This window comes from Heteronotia binoei, chromosome 19 (assembly GCF_032191835.1).
Source record: "Heteronotia binoei isolate CCM8104 ecotype False Entrance Well chromosome 19, APGP_CSIRO_Hbin_v1, whole genome shotgun sequence".
Lineage (NCBI taxonomy): Eukaryota > Metazoa > Chordata > Lepidosauria > Squamata > Gekkonidae > Heteronotia > Heteronotia binoei.
Window position 1 is genome coordinate 28,938,577 of NC_083241.1, and position 25,805 is coordinate 28,964,381.

At 43.7% G+C, this 25,805-nt stretch overlaps 1 protein-coding gene across 2 annotated transcripts; it reads left to right on the forward strand.

Moving 5' to 3' along the window:
- The first annotated feature begins 292 nt into the window (after positions 1 to 292).
- PKM (pyruvate kinase M1/2) lies at positions 293 to 25,327 on the forward strand. 2 transcript variants are annotated; one of them, XM_060260315.1, is made up of 11 exons: positions 293 to 419; positions 8,634 to 8,796; positions 10,024 to 10,115; positions 13,150 to 13,281; positions 14,137 to 14,323; positions 14,678 to 14,948; positions 15,503 to 15,653; positions 16,711 to 16,863; positions 19,689 to 19,855; positions 23,228 to 23,409; positions 24,192 to 25,327. In XM_060260315.1, exons 2-11 carry the CDS (start codon positions 8,655 to 8,657, stop codon positions 24,296 to 24,298), a joined length of 1,584 nt encoding a protein of 527 aa, XP_060116298.1. In that variant the 5' UTR covers positions 293 to 419; positions 8,634 to 8,654; the 3' UTR covers positions 24,299 to 25,327. The 2 variants fall into 2 exon arrangements, with proteins under 2 accessions (XP_060116298.1, XP_060116297.1); XM_060260314.1 differs by lacking the exon at positions 19,689 to 19,855 and adding an exon at positions 20,416 to 20,582.
- The last annotated feature ends 478 nt before the right edge of the window (positions 25,328 to 25,805 follow it).

Consider the following 25,805-nt stretch of genomic DNA (forward strand, 5'->3'; position numbering starts at 1 on the left):
GTCTGAAAGAGCCACAGTTTGGCCACCTCTGGTCTAGCTCAGCAGCGCTCTTCTTATTTCCTGCTCTTACGGCAGGTATTGAGTTCGCGGCCCCTTTAAACACCGCAGCTGTTATCATTCACGCTCCGCGTGCCGGGCGGGTGGCCGTTCCCCGATTGGACCGTTACTTTCTCTCTGACAGCATCACCGCCTTCTGCAAGGTTGCGCTTGCGCCGAAGAAAAGAGTCCGAACGGCCCCGCCTACCGAGCGTGCTTAAGGGCCACTGGAAGGGGCGAGGCGCGAGGATGAGTGACAGGCGGAGGGATCCGGCGGGGCGGCGCTTCGCCGTGTTCGCAACCACCTTGAAGCCCGTGCCGGCCTGAGGAGCGCTCAGAGAGGTAGAGACTCTCCGAGGGGACTGTCGTTGGTAGCCGGGCTGGTAAGCATTGAGGGGAGGCGAGGTCGGGTGGGCGCTTCGTAGGCCGGCCTTTCGCGGCGTATGTGAAGGATGAGGTGAAAATAGGCCAAATACGCCTTCCTCCCCCGGTTATTTTCCTCTCATCCTTAAAAAAAAATTATATTCTCCGCGCTTTCCTGTCAGCGCTTCCTAAGCTGGGAGCCACGGCTTTGCTCCCCCTTGGGAGTCGATGCGCAGTGCGTGTGGGAGGGATGGATTGGGAAGCCACCCCAAACTCATTTCCCTCTTCCTTCCCTCCCATCCTTTCCCAAGCCCCCGCCAAGCATCCCCAGCGTCGACGGCCTTGCGGAGGCGGCCAGGAAACCGTCTGAAACCACACGCCCAAATCCCTAGGACAGGGGCGGCCAGGCTTCCTTAACCTAAGAGCCACATAGAATAAGTGTCAGATGTTGGAGAGCCGCAAGACAGGGAGGAAGGCCAAGTAGATGGGGGAGGGAGAGCTGGAAAGAGAGCAACTTTAGCTTGAAATGCTTTCTCCAAGCTGGGCAGCGGGGGCTTCGAGAGCCACACAGTGTGCAAGAAAAGAGCCACATGTGGAAATCGGGGGAGTTCCCGGCGAGCCTCGAGGTGCTAAAATGGCCCCCGCCCAAATCTGCCTGAAGGGAAGCGGGGGCGGGGAGGGAGAGATGGAGGAAACGGGGGGGGAGGGGAAGTCTGTGCACGTGCGAGGTGGGGGTGATGGGGAGATCTTGCGGTGCACGAGGCGAGGGCCTCTGCAAGGTTCCAGCAGGACTTCTCTTTATTCCCCCTAACTAAGGCAGCTGATTTGCTTATTCCGAGTATTGCTTTTTTTTCTAGGAGCTTCGGGGCTCCGTAAAGACTAGCTACATTTTTATTTTAGCTTAAGCTTGCATGATGGGATGGACCAGTTACTGCATTGGAGGCTCAGTGCGTCTCATGCAAGCCATGCAGCAAAGCTTATGCTAGAATAAAATTGAAGTCCTGCTTTCAAGGCGCTGCAAGAGCCCTCTTTTTTTATTTTTATCGCCGCAGGCTAACAGGGTTGTTGGAATCTCTCTCCAGTCGTTTCTCCCCTCCCCAGTGAGAGCTTTGCCAGGGGATCATGTTGCACTTGCTGCCATTTCTGGCCTGGCTGGTTGTTCTTGTCCTCCCACCCACCCCTTCCAAAGGGTTGTGTGTGTGCGGCAAGCATCATAGTTTTATTATGGGGCATTATTGGGTTGTCCAGGCAAAGGCATTCCAGTCTTATCTTGATGCTTTCAGCTGTGCTGTTCAATGTTGTGCAGATTTGCTTGGAAATGCTGTAAGCCTACAGTTCTGGCAAGGTGGAAAGCAAACCTAAGGTAGGAAGTGAAAATATGATTAGGAACTTATTCTGGCTTGTTGAAATATAAAATGTTGGGCCTGATTTCCCCCTGGCGGTATCTTTCAGATAATTGGTTTTCCTTATTTCCCTAATCTAACGTTTCCTGATAAGTGAAATGAGAAGGCTGATCTGCTTAGCTAGCCGAGGTGGCGTTTCCCTGGGATGACCTTGGTTGCTGTAGCTCTCCAAGCAAGGCACAAGTTTTCTTCTTGCTGGATGGGAGCAAATAGAGATTTCCATCCAAGTGGTTGCCTATCTGTTGGTATCCTATACTGGAGTTATGAAATGCAATGTGCCATTTTTTTGAAATAGAAGCAAGTTTCACCTTCAGATCTGCTCAACAAGGTTGTATGACTACACCTGTTTGGCAAGCATTTCTAGAAGAATGTTAAATCTTGCAAGAAGCTAAATGTGCCTGATACCTTGCTTAATATAGTTTCAGGATTACAAAACTGCTATGTGCAGGGAGGTTGTAGGGTTAAAGAAAATAAGTATGTTGGCAGAGCTGGCTCAACCAGGCCAGGGAGACTTGTCAGCCTCCCTGTGGGCATGATTCTGCTGCCGTGTTGGGACTTGCTGCACCATTGCAGTGGCTTCTGGTGTGCTCTTTATACCATCAGCAATACCTCACCCTTGCCTTAGGCACTATAAAAAAGAAGGAATGCCAGACCTCCCTTTAAGCATTAACATAGGCAGTTATATATGTAAATTGATTGGGGAATAAAAACTTTTTTGTACATGTATTGAATTCACATATCTGGTGAGTTACTGCCATATATTTGCCTCTGAATACCCAGTGAAAGTGAGATTCCTTTGACATGTTTTTCCTGAGTGCAGGTAGAAGGCATGCACTCCGCCCACATGATCTGGCCCATGCAGAGAGCTTGAAGGAGGAAGTATCTGTGAAAATTGACCCTCCCTTCCTGCTGCTAAAGGGAAAGAGGTGGCTGGCAGGCTCAGGTAATGGATGCCTGCGAAGGCCAGCTGCCAAACTGAATTAAGTGGGAACTAATATTTCAGGTAACATTTGATGTTACAGTATGCTTGAAGTTGTGACCTAGTATGGTGGTAGGCCTCATTTGTAAGTATCTTGGAATATTGTGCATGTGAAGGAAGAAACCTGCAGGCAAGCTTTCAATTATTATGCAGTTTCCAGCAAGAAAGAAGGAAATGACTAAGCAAATGGCACGTTAATGGAATGTAAAACTAGCTGCTTGGTTGTGGCCTGCTATTTCAGTGTGGTAATCTTTGCTAGAAAAAAAATGCCTTGCTCATCATGGCCGAGTCTAATTGAATGAGAATTTTGTGTTTATCTTGGTCTATCATAGGGGTGCATAGCGTTAACCTGTCAAAGCATTCTCCTGATAATGCTGGCCTATAGTGTCTTGTGCAGATCATTCTGAACTGGAAAAGGCTTGACCCTAAAAGCCTTGAGTTGCCTATATCTGAGATGGCAAGTCTCTGTAGCTGAGTCATCTGTTATATAACAAAGACCAGTTGGAACACCTGTAGACAGTACAGGCTTTTTCAGACTGAGCTATAGATGCACTGTTCATAGGAATGTCAGCTTGGCTTGTTGGCAGAAACATGTATGCTTAGTTTTGAAACTGGTGGGCAATCTTTAGATTGCTTGTTTCTCTGAAGAAATAGACTGCTGTAATTCTCCTAAAGGGCTCATGGGAAACGGTGTAAGTTTCACAAAACTTATTTCACAGACTTATTTAGGCTTTTGAGACTCAGTTCTTGACACTGGTTTTAAGGACAATTTAGGGTTATGTCAACTTAATAGTCTTTAAAATGCATTGTATGGAAAGCAAGAACTGTTTCATATACAGTTGATTATATTTTGGCATCATGTGGTCTGTATTATGTGGTAACTGGATGAGAAGTAGATTTTATTGGGCAATTTGGGTAACTTAAATATTCATTTGGAAATCGAATGTTCCAACAGGTTGGAAGAATTGTTTTCATATGCCCTCTCTCATTGCTTCACTAAAGCAATCTACAGCTAGACAGGATTGTGGTAGTACAATACTCTGCTCAGCGCACACTCTTTTTATCACAATATACTGAATGCATTGTAGCTAAATACAGCAAAATTTAAATGTAGCTTTCAGACATCTTATTTGTGAAGCCTTTGTTTTGGGTCCTTAATCTTGTTTTCTGCAGAAAAAACGATACCAAAATATTAATAATGGCACTTTCTCACACAAATCTCCTATTATCAGAATCTTCAGCAGGCCACTTATATTGATCATCCTTGGTAAATGGGAAAGGAGAAATGCTTGCTGATAACCTAGCACATATAATGAAGAGTTGTGTTCTCTGTGCTCCTGGTTTTAGGGAGAGAAGTGTCTTATATACTGATTTAACCTGGCTCTTTTGAAAGCAGCAGAGTTACTGCAGTATGTTGTGATAGCTGGCACGTAGGAGCTGAATGAGACTGCAGTTACAGTCTCTTTCCACTACTGTGTCTGTGCACAGTAAACCTTCAGGCAAAATGATGCTGTGTCTCTAAATTTAGTGCGTTTTCCTTGGTATAAATCACTTCATCTGATTTGCTTGGTCAGAGGAGTACAAGAGAACTATTGGGATTAAAGCTGTCTGTGTTAGGTGCTAGTTTACAAATATCAAATTTATTTAGGTGCTTTTAACTTGCCAATGAGGACTGAAGGCGATAAATGGGCCATCAAATACACTGAATCACTTCCTTCCTGGAGTCAACTTCCCTTTAAGCTCCCAGGGGAGGAGCGGGGAGCCTGGTAGCAATGCTGTCTTCAATGGAAGCGGTCCCTACCAACCTGTTTAGGGAATATTTTTAACAATGGCCTGTACTACTGCATAAATTGCGTGCATTTTTAGAAGTGAAAGTGGTGGTAACCCAGCTCTTTAGCAGAAAGGATAGTAGTGAACTGAAGTGTAATGCTGTCAATCATGGCTACAACCAGCACAGTACATAAAACTGAGGTTATCCCATCTCATTAACTAGTTATTCATGATAAGCATGACCGTAAGCTTATCACATGACTTAGCTCTTCTGTGATAGATCATACAGTAGCCTGCCAACTAATCTGCCCTTGTTCAGGGAAAATGCTGATGTTGTATTGCATTGTTGCCCCACCTGACCCTTCAGAGCCAGTTAATCTGTGCTTTGCAAGCCAGTATCAGGATTCCAGGCTATAGATACCTGCTTGGGTCAAAGATAAACTATATGATTTTAGTAAAGTGACAAGAAGAATTTGCTCAATAAGATCTCACTGCTGGATAAGATGTCATGCCTGGGCACAACTGGCAGATAATAAAAGCCTTTTGAAGATTGGAGCACAGTTCACAAATTGCCCTGTTGCAGATTATGAATGTATCTACTAATGTATCTAAAGATGTGTGCATGCACACAAAAGCTTATACCAGGAATAAAACTCTGCTGGTCTTAAAAGTGCCACAGTGGACTGCAAACTTTGTTTTGCTACTTCAGACCAACAGGGCTACCTGCCTGAATATAATTGCAGATAGACAATGAGAACAGGAATGCCAGAGAAGCCAGTTAATGCCTTGAGGTGTATACTAATGAGGTGGTTTGTCCTTACCTGCTTCTGCACAGGGACCCTGGTATTCTTTGGTCTTCCATCCAAATACTGACCACGGCCGACCCTGCATTTGGGATCTGGCAAGATCAGGCTAGCCTGGGCTATCCAGGTCAGGGAATATGCTTTTATAGCATTTTTAATCAGACAAGTGCTGCTGTGGCTATCCGTCTGAATTCTTGTATGCATTGATTAGTCTGTTAATTTAGAATAATTGAAGGCTATCTGTTTGCCAAAGAAAATGCTGATGATTAGAGAGATTGTGAAGCTTATTGCATGATAAAATCATTTCACCCCTTTACAGTAAATGTTTCATTGTGTTGCTTTGACAGGCAGCCTTGTCACACCCTACAAATTGGCTGCTCTTGAGGTCTGAGTTTAATGAAGCAACTAGGATTTGGAAGAAGAGTACACTCAATCTTAATAAGTGCAAATAGGATTGCAGCCCTAGCTTGTTTTTACCCAATGTTATATAATGATTTATCCGTTTGACTTCAGTTTAGTTTGATTAATAATATGCAGCTTTCACTCTGTAATGTGATCTCAGTTTTCAAAAGTGTACTTAAGGAGGCTCAATTTTAGGAAATTGTTCATTTATATTTTTGTGTGTATGCAAATATTATACTTGCTGTGAGTATGCAAGCCCAACAGTGCAACTCTTCACGAGTAACTTGTGAGTCCTTTAAAAATAGAAGAAAACTATGTTAGAAGGTTAATGAAACTCAAATGTGAAACAGATTCTATAATGTAAAGTAGTGGTACTAGAGTTTGAGATTTCTACTATCATTCTGATAGTCTTCCCATCCTTTCCTATCACTCTGCACATCTTCTAGGCAGAAATCTTTTCAATTTAAAAACAGTGAAAACTCGGATAGTTTTGCAATCTAAATTATGTTTACTCAGCACAGTAATGGTATAGTTAGGGATGCTGGCTTCTTTCGATGTAGAATTATAATGGTTAATCTAAATTGGAAGGTGCATGTAAAACAATACTAATCTAGTGTTGTGTTGTAGAAGTAGTACAGTACAAATGAACTTTTGGCTATACCTGTAGAAAGTGGCAACAGCCCCACTGTTTTATGTTGGTTTCAGTGCTGGGCTGTGAGTTAGGCTCAGTTACATTCCACATTGGAATTTCATCCCAAATAAAATCTGGTTTCTACAAGAGAAAAAAAAATAGTAGCGAGTGGTTATGAGTTGAGACATGTGGAAGGAGTGGTGTTTTAAATTTGCCTAAACGTTTTTGCAGAACACTATGAATGTGAGCTTGGCTACATAAGACTATACAAATACTTTGTGTGCTGTGGAATACTAACAAGGAACGCTACAGCAATGATTTCTTGAATTTTAAGTAATAGATGCTTGTATGTTATTTGAAAGTGGGTCAGCTTGTAGCTTTTTCTGTAAGACTGGAACAAGAGCTACCATGTTTTAAGGAGGGGCAGCTACAAATGCTGAAATGGCATCCAAATAAATTGGAGCCCTTTCTGCGAGGGAAACTGCACGTACTGCAAAGGTCCTGACCAGAAAGGGTGGAGCTTCTCTGGATGATCCAAGCAGTGTTAAAGAGCTAGCACACAAAACACTAAAGCTGCTTTGAATAGCACTGTTGCAGAGATGAAGGATGTTCTGATACTTTGGCATAATTAAGAAAGCTTCCGCTTGTTGAGCAGAGTTTAAGATAAGAAAGTTTCCACTAGTCAGCAGTGATTTACAAAGTTAGTGTAAAGCTGCATCGGGAAACTGTAAATACTTTAATTTGAAAGGTGGTTTGCTTGGGATGAGCTGAGCTTGAAAGGAGTTATTGGGATGTTAGTTTCTGTTATCCCCAAGCTGTATAGCACACAAATACACTAGCATTTTTGATAAGAGCAGAAGTGGGTCCCCAAGCCAGTAGGTTTCGAGCTGTGGGTTGTAACTCACAGAGTATCTCTGAATTGGCAGCAGTGTGCCTCTGAATTTAGATTTTTAGCCTATCTTTCTCTCTCATGGCTATCACTCCTTGACTAGGTATGTGTTGTATTGCTCATAGGCACACACACAGAGGTGAACAGGAGTTAATCATGAGTATGTTTGATGGCTGGGAAAGTCTCCAGCCTGCAATCTGCATCCCTTTCCCCTCCAAATCTGTGAGGTCAGCTGTGCCCTCAAATGATCTGCTTGCAGTTACCTGTAATGTAGCAAATATTTATCCTGGATTGGTCCTTATATTGGGAAACATGTTCTCACACATGGCTGCTGCCAGCACTAGGGATCTGCATTTGAATACAACTGAGCCAAAAATATAGCCCCCATACCTTATTGTTATTTTTTTGGATATATTTTGACATCCTAAAATCCTGGATATACTTGGGATTTTGCAGGACAGTCATGGGGACTGGGGATTTGCTTGTTTCTGTGTCTGGAGGTTCTGTGGGTTTCCCCTCTGCTCTTGTCAGTTTCAAGAGGTTCCTTCTCACTCCTGTGCAAGCTTTCCTTTGTGTTCCTTTCCCATTTCCCTGCATACAGCATGTAAAATCCCTCCCTCCTTTGGATTTGTGGCTCTGTTCTTTGAAATCAGTTCTTTTTAAGTTTGTAATTCCAGTGGCACTGGGTTCTGCTGAGCATTCTTCACATTGTAATTGTTTATGCTGGACTTGGAAAATCCCCCCCCCCCCTCTCAAACTTGGATTTCTTGCCAACACTGCTTTGAGATCAGTCTTTTTAAGCTTAAAGTGCCACAGTGGCACTAGGGGTTCTGCTGGGCTAGCAAAAATGCCCCCTTCAGTTTTTACTGCAGAGGTCTCTGATTTGCCCTTAGTTTCTGTTTGGTTTGCATTGCCTCAGTGGCGCTGGTTCTGTTGGAATAATGGGAAATGCTGATATATCTTTTGGTCCAATATACTGAACTCTGTGTGTGTATTGCATACCCCAAGCTTTGAAGGTCAGGCAGCTGTCCAGAAAATAGAGGTTGACAGGCATGTGAAACCAATCCCTTCCTCCTTGGTATGATCCCTGTTTTACTATTCCTTTTGGTCTTCTGGTTCAGAGATGTGTGGTATGTGAATGGTAGTGGGGATCCTTGATTAAACACTCCAGCAACCTCCCCCCCCCCCCAAAAAAAGTGTTATTTCTGTTAAGTGCAATTTTCCACTGTTCTTCTGGCACTTAATAAAAAGTGGTTTAAGGATAGTAGAAGGTAAGTATGTTGTGATTCTAGGATGGGCAGGCCTCTTGTCAGTGTGAATATTTGGTTCCTTAATATCTTGTATCAATTCTTTCTAGGTTAAAAAAAATTCAGTAGCCATGTCTAAACCCCATGATGCCTTTATCCAGACCCAGCAGTTGCATGCTGCCATGGCAGACACATTCCTGGAACACATGTGTCGCCTGGATATTGACTCTGAACCAATCACTGCAAGAAACACTGGTATTATTTGCACAATTGGTAAGTGGAGTTTTAGCATATAATTTACACATGTACCTGTACTGTTCACTTGGTTTTGACAGGCTCCCTTTGGCTGCAAAATCAGTTGTTTAATTGAGCATGTCACCTTTTTGTGGCATGGCTGCAGTGAAATCTACAAATGGAAAATGTAATCTCTGGTTATCTTGAGAACTCAATAGTAGTTTATTTGTCATTGTTGTAGACATTCTCAGATGTTAAAGCCTCATGAACTAAGGATGGGCAATATTTGCAGAATGTAATTTTTTAATAAAGGATAACTGTATCCTTTCTTGAAACTGTTGCAGGAAGAACTAGACAAGTGAGCTGTAGCTACTAACAGACTGGACAGAAACGGCCAAAATACATGGTTTTCTGACCAAATTCAGTCTCTGTTGCTTAGTACAAGGCTAAAGAAGCAAAACATGGTGACCAAATGATCTATTGTCTCTTTGTGTCCAGCAAACTTATGGCTAAGAATTTAATTGTATCATGTTCCTGCAGTTAACTATGGCTGGGTATTCCTCTCAAGTTCTCCTTCCTCAGGGCATGATTTGGCTACCTCAAAACACCAGCTGAGCTGAAAAAGGGTACTAAGAGTGAAAATTAAGAACTAACAATTTTCTGGGGTTCTCCGTTGTGTTATTACGCTTTAAGTTGTTTTTTCCCCCCTTTAGAATGTTTCACAGGGTTTTGATGGTAGGAGCAATAAACGTGATACAATAGAATAGCATAGGATGCTACTTGGGATCTCAGAATAGCATAGGATGCTACTTGGGATCTTGCGTTCAGCTAGCAATGTATCGTGGTAACCTACTTGCACAGGATAAATATGCCCAGGCTGCATGTGCAGCCTATGCAGGTCATGTGGATATTAGAAGTGCTGCCTCCGCATGGAGGAACACATGCACATTTTATCTGGCAACACTTCCAAAGCTGATTCCAACCTTGTGTTGCACCATTGGAGTAATGGACTTGTAGTCATTGGTTAGGAGGTTCTTGCTGCAGTACAGTGGAGAACTTGGTTAGCCTTGGCCCATAGCAGGAGATTATTTTCCGTGTATTTTGCAGGTTTGGTTTTCAGTTGAGGTACATGCTGTGTTGATGAAGATTTGGCTCCACATAATAACTGTTTGCCTCAGCTTGTGCAGCTGTGCCTGTAGATTCATAATTTTACAGGGATTGAATGAGCACCTACTAATAAAGGTTTTTTTGTCTTGAAATTTCTAGGCCCGGCTTCTCGGTCAGTGGAAATTTTGAGAGAAATGATTAAATCTGGAATGAATGTCGCCCGTCTCAACTTCTCTCATGGTACTCACGAGGTGAGGACAGATTGAAGGATAAACTTGCACAAGAGCTCTATTGGCTTAGACTTTGGCAGAAGCTGGATTGGACCTGAGGAATGAGATTCCTACTGAATTAAAAAATCATATGTAGTCCAGTTATGGATGCTGATGTTTCTTTGGCAAAATGCACCTTAATGCTTCAAGTCCTTCCTTCTGCTAGTTGTAAAATAGGTCTTGCAAGAAAGGTCACTTTGAAGTCCAAATGCACAGAAATTGCCATGCAGACTTAAGGCAAGCATGAGCAAATGTCAGATTATAACTAAAAAAAAAATCCCTGCTTCCTGATAGAGTACAGAGCGTGCATTACAGTTCACCTACTTAAAGGTCACTCCTGACTTGCCAGATGCTGCTGCATGTCTGACTTATAGACAAGACCTAAAAACATGTTTGCCCTTGTAGGTGCAGCATCTCTTTCTGTTAGAAGTGTTTAAACAGAACTTTGATACTCAAGCTAGCTGGATTGTGATCATATATGTCTGTTGAAAACTTAGTAATTTTAGCTGTGCTATTAGTGGTTATATGTTTTACTTACATGATGTACCGGTCTAGTGCTGTATTAAACGATCTGTTCTATTGAAACCCACTGCTGTCTTCTAAGATGGTAGCTGCTGATGTCTGGGTCATTTCTTTTGTGCCAAATTTGATTAGTAAGGCATCTTGCTGAAACAGCATTTGCAGTGGTAAGGTGTAGAAAAATTTCCAAATTTTTTGTGAAGTGAGCCTGGAAATGCAACTTGTCTTGATAGGACCTTGGTCTTTTAAAAGCAGGGGACTTGGGAAAGGTTAAGGCCGCAAGAAATGCAAGTGACTGGCAATAGAGGGCAAGGCAACTTCTATAAATAAAAAAGCCTTCTCACTATTACCACTGGACTGGAAGGCTCCCATTTCCGACTGCAACTTTCCTTAAAGGCCACCTAAATGCCTGTGGGCTGGCTTCTGTTACTTCCTAAAGGTCAAGCTTCATTCTGGGCAGCAAGTTACTGAGAGCTTCATCTTAGTTCATTAAATGGTCTGCAGTCTCCCATCTACCTTGTCCTTCTCTTTCAAGTTTACATTGAATACTATTAAGATTCAAGTGGGTAGCCATGTCAATCTGAAATAAGTGAATAAACTGACCTTTTTAAAAAAAACCCACCCCACCCGTAATAGTGAAAGAGTGCTTACTTACCTTATCTCACTTACCAAACCATCCACTCTCCCAATGTTTGTTTACAACAGGGGTCCCCAACCCTTTTGAAAACCTTGAAATTCTGGCACACAGTGGTGGGCACGACTGCAAAATGGTTGCTATGGGAGGTGGAGCCAGCCACAAAAGTGCCAAGGAGCATTTCTGAACAGAAGCTCTATTTAACAGGAAGCCTTTTAAAATGAGCACTGTTTTAAAATAAATATTTGTGTGTGTGTGTGTGTGTGTATGAAAACAAACTGACAGTGTAAAGAAATACAGAAAGGGAAAATTAATTATATCATAAAAATAAGAGATAAGGAATACTTGTTCCCAACACCTTCTTCATTACATTTAAGGGTTCTTTGGACACTGTCTTTAAGATAAAATAGAAATTTCTCCATTGGGGAGATTTATATTCAACATTGTTTTGTTCAACATTTCAAATTTTGTAAGCAATCTGTTTCTCAACTAAATTTATTCACCATTGCTGCATACTCTAACTGCATACTTTGCCATTACTGCATACTCGTTATCACTTTTGGCATAGTACTGTAATGAAAATAAAGGAGATAATTATATATCATAGTAAAAATGAAAAATGTTTCTCCCCAACACCCCCTTTCATTACACATAAAGGTCTTCAAACATGTCTATGGAATATAGTAAAAGTGTTCAACATTTCACATTAATAATAATAATACTTTTTATTTATATCCCACCCTCTCTGCCAGGGCAGGCTCAGGGCGGCTCACAATATACGAGTATAAAATACAATAAAACCATACATAGTAAATTACAATTTCAATAATAAAATCATCATTAAACCATTAACAACTATATTAAACTTAACATTGTGGTGCTATAACTTAGGTCTTAAAATTCAGTGGCTAAAACATGTCCAGCGAAACTTTCTTGGCTCGGTATTAGGTGAAGGCTAGTTTGAAGAGGTAGGTCTTACAGGCCCTGCGGAACTGATCTAAACATCGCAGGGCCCGTACCTCCTCCGGGAGTTGATTCCACAGCAGTGGGGCTGCAATGGAGAAGGCTCGATCCCGATTAAAACTTTATTGTTCTGCTTCTTCATAGTTACACATTTGTGCACAATATTTTAAACTATTTCTCATTCTAAGTTTGTCTCCTTAATTGAAATTAAATCTTTTTGTGCCCCCCCACAAATCCTGTCTTGGCCCATTACACTGTAAAGTAGCCATGAGCAAGGATGACTTGTTCTTTCCAGCCACCAGCAGCTGTGAGCTGAAACTTTACACAGCCTTGATTGTGAACTTTGTTTACTGTATGCTGCTGTTTGTTCAAGATAAGCAAACGGTTACTGTATGAATAATCTGAAAAAATAATCTAGACTCGAACTGCTGTGATTCATTGACTAGAGCTGAATGAGCAGTGTTCTCCATGTACATTTTTCAGGTGGACTTATGATTGTAGTATTTATTGATGCTGAGCTGGTGTGCTCAACATGGACCCAACTATCTGAAACTGCAGTAAAGTACATGGCTGACATTGGGCAGTGGATGAAAGAGCAGTGTTGGACTTGTTAACAAAATCCATGCTGTTTAGTCTCCTGAATGACTGGAGTAACAGTCTTCAATCATTCTTGCCTGTGCTGTAAAACTAATTGACTTAAGTATTGCTCATATTTGACAAGACATCAGTAAACACTGATAAGAAATATTGATTGTTCAGCCGTCAACACTGTCGCTTGGCAACACATTGACGAAGTGAGGGGCAGACACATAAGTTTGGTTAGGAAACATTTTGAGCAATAAAAAACTCCATTCCAGATGGGTGCTTGATATTGTGTAACCACTGGATATTCCCTATTAGTACCACGCAGGTACCATCAAGAATGTGCGAGAAGCTACTGAGAGCTTTGCTTCAAATCCTATTACCTACAGACCTGTTGCTGTTGCACTGGATACTAAGGGACCCGAAATTCGTACTGGACTCATCAAGGGTGTAAGTTGATGCAATTTTGTCTCTTATTTCCCACTGAAGCAGTTGAGGATTGCTTGTTCTAAGGCAGGCTTGCCTTTTTTCCCCTAATCTCATGTATGTAGGTTGCTGTTGCATGTGAAGACAATATATGGATGGGTCTAATAAACAGACACCGGCAGTAGAAAAGGAATGGCATGGGACATTTCCCAGCTCTTCCTAAAATGGCACAAAAAGGTTGGGATGATGGGATAGGACAGGGAAAAGAGGACTGGCAGTTTACAAATCAATGTGGATCCTCTTACGTTTTCTGCCAGGGGATGTTTCTGAGTTATCCTAGTTTTTGCAGGTGAGGGAGGGAAGGTCTAGTCTGCTTCTGGTTCATATTTGCTTGAACTTCACATTCCCTTCTTCTGGCCCTGTATCCCCAGCGGCCTGTCCTGTGGATTGAACATTATTCCAAGGGCAAGGTTGCTGGTTTGACTGGCAACACAGCCATTCCATATAAGGATGTCCAGTAGTTTTGGATTATTGTTTGTTCCATAAAGCAGAAAACCACATCAAAAGAGTGGGGGGCATCGGGTAGGCTGTGAGCTAGACGTTTCCTGTCCTTCTTATAAGAACCTTGTTGCATTTAGAAATCTGTGATAGCCAGGGCTTTTTTTGTTGCAGGAACTCCTTTGCATATCAGGTTACATCCCCCCCCCCCCCCCGATGTAAGCTCTTGAAGGGTTGGTTACATCAGGGAGAATGTAGCCTAATATGCAAAGGAGTTCCTGCTAAAAAAAAAGCCCTGGTGATAGCTGTCAGAATGGCAGTAAGGGGTTTTTACAGCAGGCATATTTTAGGACAGTTCCATGAATGGTTTATGTCTTCTAGAGCGGCACAGCAGAAGTGGAGCTTAAGAAGGGGGCAGCTCTGAAAGTGACCTTGGACAATGCCTACATGGAGAAATGTGATGAGAACGTCCTGTGGGTGGACTACAAGAACCTCATCAAAGTGGTAGAGGTTGGCAGCAAAATCTATGTGGATGATGGTCTTATTTCTCTGCAGGTTAAAGAAAAAGGTAAATTGGGGGGAGTCAGACCATAAACACAACATTTTTTCAGACTGGCTGAATGACATACCGTCTTGAAGTAATTAAAAAGTTAGCTGTCCTTACCAAAATAAGTGAGGCTGAATGTAGGTATGGCAGAAAGTATTTGAAATAATGAAAGGACACTGATCTGGGATGTAGCTGCAGCAGCATGCTGGAAAGGCATACTGCCTCTCAGCATCTTAGCTGCTATAACAGCCCGCTCTGTTGTTCATTTGACATACTTTGTAAGGAAGTAAGGTTGGACCAGACAAGGGAATCACAATATTGCATGTCAGCAGTTTATCAGGAAATTAATATGCCAATTCTTGGAATACTCCACAGGTGCTGACTTTGTCATCACTGAAGTTGAAAATGGTGGAATGCTGGGCAGCAAGAAAGGAGTCAACTTGCCAGGGGCTGCAGTAGACCTTCCTGCTGTTTCTGAGAAGGATATCCAGGATCTAAAATTTGGCGTGGAGCAAGATGTGGACATGGTGTTTGCTTCTTTCATTCGCAAAGCAGCTGATGTTCATGCTGTCAGAAATGTGCTGGGGGAAAAGGGAAAGAACATCAAGATCATTAGCAAGATTGAAAACCATGAGGGAGTGCGCAGGTAAACTAGCTCTAACCACCACAGTAGACCTTTGCTTTATTGGCCATTAACCCAGTTCCTCTAGTGCCATCATTTTTCCAAAGGCATTGCCTGAGCGAAGACTCATTCTTAAAACCTGATCGAAGAGTTAAATTTAACTTGCTGAAATTCCATTGTCCTTTCTGTCTAATATCACAATTTATGATGCATTTCCTCTGCTAAAGGATGAAAATAAGAGCTGATACTCAATACTCAGCAGCCTGTTTGTGTTGTCAGATACTTCTTGGAGGATCGCTAGGGGGACTGCTGCAATCCTTCTGCTTGCAGGGCAGAAGCAAGGGTCTTCTACAGGGGGTCAAGTCTGGCCTGCATCATAAGCAGAAACCTTGCAGTAAATTATAAATTTGTCTCCTGACTGGTTCTGTTGCGTGGATACAGTTCTGGGCATGATTACTTCAAATACTGATGAGCATAGTATCTTGAGTACTTGTGTCCCCTGTTCACACAAGATACATGCACGCAACAGTGCTCCAAAATTAAGTTTCACCTTCCAATTAAAAAAATTTGCCTTGCAGGTTTGATGAGATTATGGAAGCTAGTGATGGTATCATGGTAGCTCGTGGCGATCTTGGTATTGAAATTCCAGCTGAAAAAGTCTTCCTTGCCCAGAAAATGATGATTGGTCGATGCAATAGGGCTGGCAAGCCAATCATCTGTGCTACTCAGGTACTTGAGACAAATGAATTATAAACTGTAGTCATTCTTACACATACTGAGAGAGATTAATGTTTTTACATGCTTATTAGTAATGTTTGTGCTATTAGTTGCTAAGCTTGGAAGCATTGAAATTTTTGTTTGGCAGATAGACTAAAACAAGCAGTGGCCATTGTGTACTACTTCTGGCCATTGGAAACTCTTCTAATTTGTTTGTACCTACGGTATTTGTCAAAGTACAGTAATACGTATATGTTTTAAGCAACCTAGAATGGCATATGGCTTAAATTATTGTAAAGTTTTTTCCTGAAGAAGTACCGTATTTTTCGGACCATTAGACGCACCGGACCATAAGACGCATCTAGTTTTTAGAGGAGGAAAACAGGAAAAAAATTTTTGAAGCTCTGCACCCAGATCTGGGCACCTTCCCCCTCTCAATCCTGCCTCCGAACCCAGCCCTTGCTAGAAGCAGCAGCTGAAGCCTGGCAGACAGGCACAGAGGAAGCCCCCCCCCCTTCCGCAAACCCAGCGCTTCGCGAAGCATTGCGTTTGCGGAGGGGGGGGGGGCTTCCTCTTTGCCTGGCTTCAGCTTCTGCTGTTAGCAAGGGCTGGGATCCGAGGCTTGGCTGCCTCCGAACCCAGGCCTTGCTATCAGCACAAGCTGAAGCCACGCAGACAGGGACAGAGGAAGCACCCGCCCCCTCCGCAAACCCAGCGCTTCGCAAGCGCTGGCTGTGGAGGGGGCGGCGTGCTTTCTCCCTGCTTGCCTGCCTGGCTTCAGCGCTGATGCTTAAAGCAAGCGCTGGGATCGGAGGGCAGAGGGGGAGCGATCCTGGCGCTTGCTGTAAGCGTCAGAGCTGGAGCCAGGCAGGCAGGGGCAGGAAGCGCCGGGACGGAGGCAGCGGATCACCCCCCCCCCCCAAGGAAGGTACGTATGGTACCTTCGCTCCATAAGATGCACACACTTCCCCCCCCCCCACTTTTTTGGAAGGAAAAAGTGCGTCTTATGGTGCGAAAAATACGGTAAATGGTTAGGCTTCCTTACAGTCGAACCTGTTTGTGTTACCAGATGTTGGAGAGCATGATTAAGAAGCCACGTCCAACACGTGCAGAAGGAAGTGATGTAGCCAATGCTGTTTTAGATGGAGCAGACTGTATCATGCTCTCTGGTGAGACTGCCAAAGGAGACTACCCTCTGGAGGCTGTTCGTATGCAACACCTTGTAAGTGATAAACCACCTGGTTTTATATAATAATCATATGTGGCCACTAATGGCTTTGAAAGCATCTGGAATATGAGAGTCCTTAAGCTTTAAGTGTTGCATGGTTTCTCATTATGTTGGGGTTATGTGGCCTTCCCCCTTCTAGAATATCCTGAATCTGAAGGCCTGTTTTGTGGCCACTTGGCGCACTCACATATTCATTTCCTCCCTCATAGTCCTCTTTTATGGGTTTTACATGAGGCAAGGGAAGGTGCACCTACAGTTGCATCCTTTGAGGAAAGTAATGCCAGATGCTAGAATTCTGATGTGGTGGGCTGGGCAATTTCTTCAACTGTTATGTTCAACTGTTGACCCTTGTACAGTGTTGTTAAAAAAAAAAATTGGTGCATGATGACTGACCTTTTACATGTTTAAACTGCCAGAAAACTCTCTGCTCTGCTTGGAATTCTCCAGTTTCCTATTGACCACTCACTGAATACCAGAATTAAAGTACTGATTGTGTTGGCTGCCTGCTGTGAGTTACAGCCCGGATAACCTACTAGTATGAAAGCTGCCCTCAAGTTAGCTAGCTTATTCAGTACAAGTTCTGCAGTAATAGAGAGGAGAGTTCTAACACTACTTCATACTGTTCTTGTAACCTGGCAAAACACTAAGACAGATGTGGGAACCAGTACCTCTAAACCAATGGCAAATAGGCCTCATTGCCTGGCTTCTAACTATCTAAAAGCATCCTTTTCATGGAATGATCAGAGAAGCTGACTTCACTGGCCTTCAGTTGCTTGCTAGAGCAGTGAAATTTTACAACGTGCTTTAAGCATTGTGCAGTATGATCCTGTGCAGCTTTTATCAGGAAATCCTGCTGAGTTTATTGGAACTTCAGAGTAATTGTGCATATAATGTTGTAGCAGTAACATGGATGAAATTAGGGGTCCTGTGAAAAGTAGCCCTGGTATGCAAACACCTTCCCAGGACCAAAGACAAGACTTTGTTTTTCTGTGTATTTTGGGTGCTGTTGCCTTTAAGCTTCATGATGAAATTCATCACCACTGGCTTTATTTTAAGATGTGTTCTCCCACAGCAGAAAGAGAGGATATGGAACCTTAAAAAGAGTGACATGCAAGGTTCTCCACACCGCTATGCTCAACAATAGCAAGTGAAAGTAATTACTTACAAAGAACAGGTCTGTTCCCAGTTGAAACTAAGTTGAGGTGCAGATAAAACAAGCATGGGAAAAGATAACATTTGAGAAATCTGTGGCTAGGTTATGCTGTTCAAAGAAAGCATAGCTGTTATTAGATTTAGTATTATAGGACAGCTTATTGGGACATTGACCTGATTTAACAAAAGCAAAGTATTCATTTGACAACCTGTTTAAACTGACCTTACCTAGTCACTTAGGAGTTTTGACTCCTTGCCTAATCCTCACAATGCGTTTGCAGAGATGTGTTTGCAAATGTGCACCTGTAGAGAACTGGTAGTGGGGTGGATAATTGGGTATCCATTTGTACAAAATCTTGCAGAGCTGTGTGGCCTCTAGGTTTCAAGCGCACGGCTTCATGGCTTGATGTCCCTTTTGTGTGGTTCCAGTCACGTACTCATAGAAAGCAGATAAAAGCTTTAAACCTGTGCCTGGACTGTCCAGAGCTGGTTCTAGAACTCAAAAACCATGCTCTCCAGCAGGCCAGGTCTTTCTTTCTTTTTTTCCAGTGGAGAGAATTGTTTTGCCTATAGGGGAGCATTCCGCCATCTCACACGTGCACACGCTGCATTCTGGAAGGAAGTGAGGTTGATATCTGTTAGAACTAGGCCATGCTGGTGTGCTCCCTGAGCTAGATTCCTGGATGAGATTTTTTAAAAGCTAAGGCCTGATGAAGCGTCTCTGCAACTGTGTGACACTGAGCATGTGTGTCTGTGATCACCCAGGTAACTAACTTACATGGGTTTGGGATTCATACTGACTTACACACCTGCTCCTTTTCTGTCCAATGGGCCTGATTTGCCTCATAGGACTGAAGAACAGAAATCAATTACAGTTCTTGTAGAGAAGGTACTATATTGTCTTAAATAATGGTCTCAAATTGTCTAATCTAGTAGATATCTAGCTAAAAATTCTTTATTCTCTGCATGCTCTTTAAAACCCTGCAAGTCTCTGTTTTGGCTGGCAAGAAGCTATATAGCTCCATCAAAAATTGTATTTTTTTGTGACCCGCAGTTTAGAGCCATCCATTGGCAGCGGTATAATACTGTAGCAGCATTCAGAAAACAACCATCTGAAATTGTCCAGTGTCAGTAGCCTGTAACCCTTGGGCTCTGATGGCATTCTTCCATGTTGGTTCTCTGGGCTATTAGAATGGACCTGTGACTTTTACAGCCAAAAAAAGGACTTGATTTCCTGTTAAGGGGTAGGGTGGTGCATTTGTGGCTTTAAGGTAGTTTTTGGAATCCCTTTCCTTAGGGTGAAGTATGTGACTAGCTCTTCAATTCCAAAATAAAAATCTTGACCCATTCAGTGACTCTGCCTTTAAGCTGATACATTAATCTGTTCAAAATACTGGCTTTGTGCATATTGATCCTTTACATAAGGGCTTCTAATCAATTGGACATTTAAATGAAGCTTGGACCTTAAAATTTCAGACGCCTGATTTTCAACTTGAAAACTCAGCATTTGCACCACCCAGTCTCTTAACACTGATGCAAGACTGATAAATAAGCAATTAACTCTCACCACAGATTAACTTCATCAATATCACTCTTGGTGTATCTCTTTCCTTCCTTCTGTGTTGCTTTTCTTTTCCTCCCTCCCTCCCTCTTACTCTGGCCTACAGATTGCTCGTGAGGCTGAGGCTGCTATCTATCACCGTCAGCTGTTTGAAGAACTTTTCCGCATCACTGCTAACAACAGGGAAGCTGTTGATGCCATGGCTGTAGGCGCTGTGGAGGCCTCTTTTAAGTGCTTTGCTGCAGCTCTGATAGTTTTGACAGAATCTGGCAGGTAGGGCTCAGTTAGGCAGCTACCTAGAGTTTGTAAGATAACCCATCATTCGTTTCAAAGCAGTCATCTAAAAACCAAGGCTCTGCTTCAAACCAGTGGTTCCTGCAAGCGGGAAATTCAGCCTTCACATAACATTCTTCCATAACTAAAATCTTCATCCTTCTAGCAAAGCAGGATTTGAGGTAGGTAGAAGCAGAGCGAGAGTGACTGGCAGTTGTGCATGGGTGAGTGCAAAGATTATAGGCGGAATGGAGTGGGGTGACTTGGCAGATGTTCTGTTCTAGAAGGGAGCCTTCTCCCTGCATCTCCTTGCTCCGTGAGTGGATGCAGCCCAAACAGCAACGCTGGTTGCTCTTGTTGAGGGTGCAGAAACCAGGTTCTTGGTTAGAGTTGCCCCATCAGCATACTGACAACCTGGGTTTGCTGGGGGGTTTTTTTGGTGTGATAAGCTCTTCAGCTCTTTTGCAAGTGCTCTGCCAAGGCTAGCTCCCCACCTTCACTCATGCCGCTAGTGGTGACTGACATGAATGTCGTCTTCCGGACGCATGTTGCTCTTGTAGATTGCTCGCGAAGCCGAGGCAGCCATCTTTCACAGGCAATTGTTTGAAGAGCTTCGTCGGCTGGCCCCCCTGAACCGGGATCCTACTGAAGCCGCCGCTGTTGGCGCTGTAGAAGCTTCCTTCAAGTGCTGCAGTGGGGCCATTATCGTCCTCACCAAGTCTGGAAGGTAGGAGGTGGAAGGCTCTACCAGAGGTCACATGGATTTCGGTTATACAGATAATCAACTTAAATCAGTCTCCCAAGCGTTTGCCTCAGCTGGAGGAACTGCGATTTCATGAATCTGGGTGGAAGAGCGCATCTAACTGTATTGCTGCCCTCTCATTTTGCTTTACCTGCACCCTTGTGGGGAGGTTGGTGTCTGAGACTGTGATACTGTCTTTTCAAAGCAAGTCTCAGCATGGCTTAGAGCAATGAAGTGGTGGTTTTGGGGTTTTTTTTACCAGATGTCACAGCAAAATGTAGTTATGAAACATAGATTCCTTCCAGAGTGTGAACAGTTAAAAGCTCATATAGCCAAGGTGCTAGAAGCTAGAATGGAAATCCAAGGCTGTAAAAGTTGGAACCTGGAGATCAGCAGGAGGGAAAGACAAGCACCGAAGATCCTGGGGAAATAAAGAGCCTTAGCTTGGCGCACTGGAAACTGACATGAAAATGCTGAGTTAGACTCCTTTGGGAAGCACTTTGAGTGAGGCCTGCGGTTCCTTCCATCCAGGGAACCCTGCTTGGAGCAGCCACAGACTTCCCTTTCTCTGAATATGGATGGAGCAAAGCTGCCTCAGATCTTAATGCGTGCAAACGTTCCAAATGAGGAGGCATTCTGTGACGTGTGCTTCGAGTCCTGTCCGTTTCAGTTGAGGAACTGGCCCACTGGCAAAGCACGTCACATACTTGTGGTGTCTGTTACTGACTTCGCAGCCAAAGGAACATGGCCAAAAGCCTGAGAAGAAAAAAAAATCAGAGTGTGGCCCATATAATTGGAGTTTGGCTGCACCACAGTACAGTCTAATAGAACACTTAATATTTGGATGCTACATGAAGGCAGAATGGCATTGCTGACTCAGTATTGGTTAGTGATTCACTTCTGCAAGATTGTAGTAGATAAATAAAATAGCTTGTGTTTTCCATAAGAATCATGCCAGTCAAAACCCCATCAGTCTTGTCCAAGGCTGCTTCCCGATGGGTATACCTGAACCAGAGAGCAAGCCACAAAATTCAAGCATACAAGACAGCTACACTATAAATGAATATCTTAAAAACTGAGGGAATTCTCTAGAAGTTAAGTGTGAAGAGAGATTGATCACATCTGATATGCAGGAACTTCTTTATAACCTGCTGTTAATCAGCACATGAACGTCTGTGCTCTTTGGAGCTAAAATTGGTGCAGAGTTCATAGCCAATTGTGTCTTGTAAGAGATACAAACTGCCCAGAAACATGGGGTCGCCCAAGCGATGCCAAGCTTGCTGTAGCCATTTCACAGGCTGGAGATCTTTCTTACAATGGAGAACCCAGTGAAAGGGGAAACTTTGCATCTCATCAGTGGACAGCTGTAGATTATGTTGTAACTGTTGTTGGAGCAACTGGTGCAGGTTTACCGAGATGGGCTGAATTGAAGCTGTAAGGCAGTTGTGTTCTTGTGCCCTTAATGTTTGCTTGTAAAAGATTCCTGCCAGCCTTAGACTTGACCTTTCTGAAGAGATCTGTGAACTTTCAGAATCTAATTTAGCTCTGGTTTCTATTTCAGCTGGGTCGCCTTGAGCCACAGTTTTTTTATATGCTGTACTGAATGTTGTGGTCTTGAAGGCAGCAGCAAATCATTCTGTTTACATTTGAGACTTGGACTGATTGTGGGAGTTTATGCTGGGTGATTTTTTAATTCTTGGTGACAGAGATCAACAAAAGTGAATATTGTGGTTTACTTGAAGTCGTGATGCACACATCTGAACACAGCCTTCTGCTCTATTCTACAGAGCAGCAGTAGTATTTCCATTCAAGTTCTGGGTACAGTTTGCATTTCCTGCACATCAAGTTAGGTGCCTTAATGTGAACCCGGTTTAGTCCAAACCGACACTTTCAGGGAGCAAATTGGCAGAGCAGCTGAATTTCCCTGCCATTTGGAAGTTACCAAGGCATTATTGTATGCCGTTCAAGCAGCTTTCTAGAGCAGATCCTTTCCGTGGAGGGCTCCATGTCTTCATACGAGGCTTGGCACGGCAGCCAGTACTTGGAAATGGAGAACATGATCTCCTTGACATTTTGTGTCAGAAGTCACGAAGGCACCTGACTAACTTCTATCACTAGTCTTCAAAGCTTTTACTGGTAAACCAAATCTATCAGATGCATTACTGTCAGGCAAATTTGGCTAAGTTTATTTGATAGAATTTCCTGAGTAATATGTGGCTTCCGTTAATCTTGGACAGGGTCCCAGGTGTGTACTTAATGTCCTTTGTGCCACTCAAAAGGGAGAAAATCAGACCTACTTGAAGATTTACCAGAATGGATGCAAAAAGCCCCATTTCTCCAACATGCTTTTAGTAGAGAAGGATCTTCCATGCTGGGAATGACACTTGTCTGAATGGTATTTGGTTACAGCTGGTGAGAAGCAAAAGGAAGTGAAGGACCCCTCATCTCCTTAGAATCAACATATAATAATTAAACGAAATCCTTTGGTGTAAAAAAAAAAAGAAGAAAAAAAGAATTAACTTTGGCTCATTTTTGCTTTTGTACCTGAGATCCATTTTGTACTTTTACATGGCCCAGCTAGGCTTTGAAGCTTAAGATGGTGTTTTTGCTGATTGTGCCTTGCTTTCCAGGTCTGCTCACCTAGTGTCAAGGTACCGCCCACGTGCTCCTATCATTGCTGTGACCCGTAATGAGCAGACAGCCCGCCAGGCCCATCTGTACCGTGGCATTTTCCCTGTGTTGTGCAAAGAGCCAACCCATGATGCCTGGGCAGAAGATGTGGACCTCAGAGTTAACCTGGGCATGAATGTTGGTGAGTAGTCACCCTCAGCTCTGCTTTCCCATGCTGTAACTGGCATAGAAGCTATAGGGAATGCATGCAGTCTTGGGATCGGCATGGACCATACCACAGACCTAATTTTTCTATTGACTGGGGCCCAGCTTGTGGCCTTTGAGCCCAGTCCATGCAATCTTGCCGACATGGACCTCCCACAATCCTCCCAAGATGTTCATTGGGGGTCTCTGTCCAGTGGGGCTTGCAAAAGCTGTTTAAAGGCAATATGTTCCTTTTAAATGGTTTCTGTGAAGCTGTGTGATGGCAAGTGAGGGCCAAGTGGCAGTTTCACCTGGAAGTGGCCTTCATTCTCGCACTGATTGGCTGTGTAAGCTGCGTGGCATCATGAACCAAATGAACCCATTCTGTTGAACATGGAGATTCATGGTCCAAGGGTCTGTAAACCCTATAGGCCTTGAATCTCCATGGAGTGCCATTTTTCTGGACCGTGCCCATCCCCACTTCAGTCTGTATAAGAACATTTCTCTAGCAATGTTTATTTCATATATCCTTCATGACAGTACTTGGTTGATGCCCAGAATAGGGTCACCCAACCTTTAGGTTCTAACTGTCAATAATAGTAATTCTGAAATCAGTTAAAGCTAACTCAGATATATCACTGTGTCCTACATTAGATTTTATGTTGGCTTCCTTGGAAAGTAGAGCCATGCTTTTCTATTTTCCCTCTGTCATACGCAGCTCCCAGCGTTGCTCTTCTAGCCTTCAGCTACCAATCTTCACTACTTTTTCCTTCTTTCTAGGCAAAGCTCGTGGATTCTTCAAGACTGGTGATCTGGTCATAGTACTTACAGGATGGCGTCCCGGCTCCGGCTTCACCAACACCATGCGCGTGGTGCCTGTTCCCTAAACATCAAGCCCGGCAATCTCATCTCTCCCCTACTGTCTTGGCACCTTCCCCTTGCACTAGACCAGCATTCGCTTGCAGTATTGTCTTGTCTGTAGAGTGGGTAGAGGCTGCCAAAAACCACCGAGTGCAGTAACCAGGGGAAGAGTCTAGAAATACTTGAAGTAGTTCTCTGGAAAGCAGAACCTTGCCCGTTTCTTCCCCTTCCTCGGCTACCCTGCCTCATTGGCCGGGAGCCAGCCTTAGCGTGTCTAGCATAGTAACTTGGGCTGCCGGGTGCCCTGCAACTCCTCCGGAGAGTGCAGAGACACTCCACAGCAAAGGGTGCTGGTCTGGCCAGCTGGTAGGGCGTTGCTGCAGCGGCTTGACGTCGTGCCTGCCGTTCCTCCTCCTGTCCCGAAGTCTCCTTTCTGTAGTCTGGACTCCACCCAAACACTCCAACTGGGAGCGGCACTCGACCACAGCTCTGTAGCCCTTGCAGCATCTTGCGAGTCTTGCCTCGTCCCTGTGTGTAGGCAGGGCTCTGGTACACTGCAGTCTTTCTGCCGCACAAATCACTCAAATAGCTAAATGTACACTCCAGTAGGCGGTATAGAAGGCAGTACTTGCTCACCCCTTTTTAAGCCCCAGAACACCAGCACTCAGAAGTAGCTGTTGTGTTGTCTCTTTTGTGGTACAGCTGGAAGAGAATGATGGAAATAAGAGCAATTTTTGGGGGGTGGGGGTCTTGCTCAAAGAGTCACCTGACCTGAAGATTGTAGTGTGATGGGAGGCAATTCAACACGGCAGATTCAGCGTATGGTACTTAGAAGACTGAGCAGCACAGTTGGGTTGTTCCGCTCAGTGCACTCCCCCCATCTTCAGCTGCTAAGAGCTGCTTGTGCGCCTGTTGCAGTGTTTGTTGTGTTTGTGTTTCTTGTTCCCTGAGAGCGCCGTCCTTTGTCAAATCTGGACGCACTGCCTCCTGTAACAGGTGAATCAGGTTGTAGAGTACAACTTTGTACGTCAATAAAAGCAAAGCTCACACACCTATTATTGCATGATTTCTTTTCTTGAGGCAGACATCTGTCCCTCTTTCATGAGTTTAGCAGCCTCGTGCCTGGATGCTGTTGATACAACCACCCTCGTTTTCTCATGCTGTCTACCAGAGCTAATGTCTTATGAGACTATGTCGTCTCTCAAAATCAGGGACTGCCTAAAAATGGTCTGTTACCAAATTCTATTTGCTCCCAGATTTCTTGGAGGCTTTAAGGTTGCCATTGTTCATATACATATGAACTGCCTCCGCTTCAGATAAACCTTGTCACTGAAATATTTCTGGGCAGTAACGGTTGGGATTAACTCTGTCTCTTCTCCTTTAAGGGCCTAAGCAGCTAGTCAAAGCATAACAGCTTTCACTGGAACAGCTACGGACGCAATATTGATTCTAGCAACTTCTCACTTCACTCCTGAAGGGCGGGTTTAGCCTTACAACTGGGGGAAGGATATGATGTGGAGATGCAGAGTAGAT

Coding starts and splice junctions, on each gene's coding strand:
- PKM (XM_060260315.1), top strand. CDS start 8,655: ATGTCTAAACCCCATGATGCCTTTATCCAGACCCAGCAGTTGCATGCT. Junction 13,282..14,136: donor GTACTGGACTCATCAAGGGT/GTAAGTTGATGC, acceptor TATGTCTTCTAG/AGCGGCACAGCAGAAGTGGA. Junction 16,864..19,688: donor CTGTTCGTATGCAACACCTT/GTAAGTGATAAA, acceptor TCTGGCCTACAG/ATTGCTCGTGAGGCTGAGGC.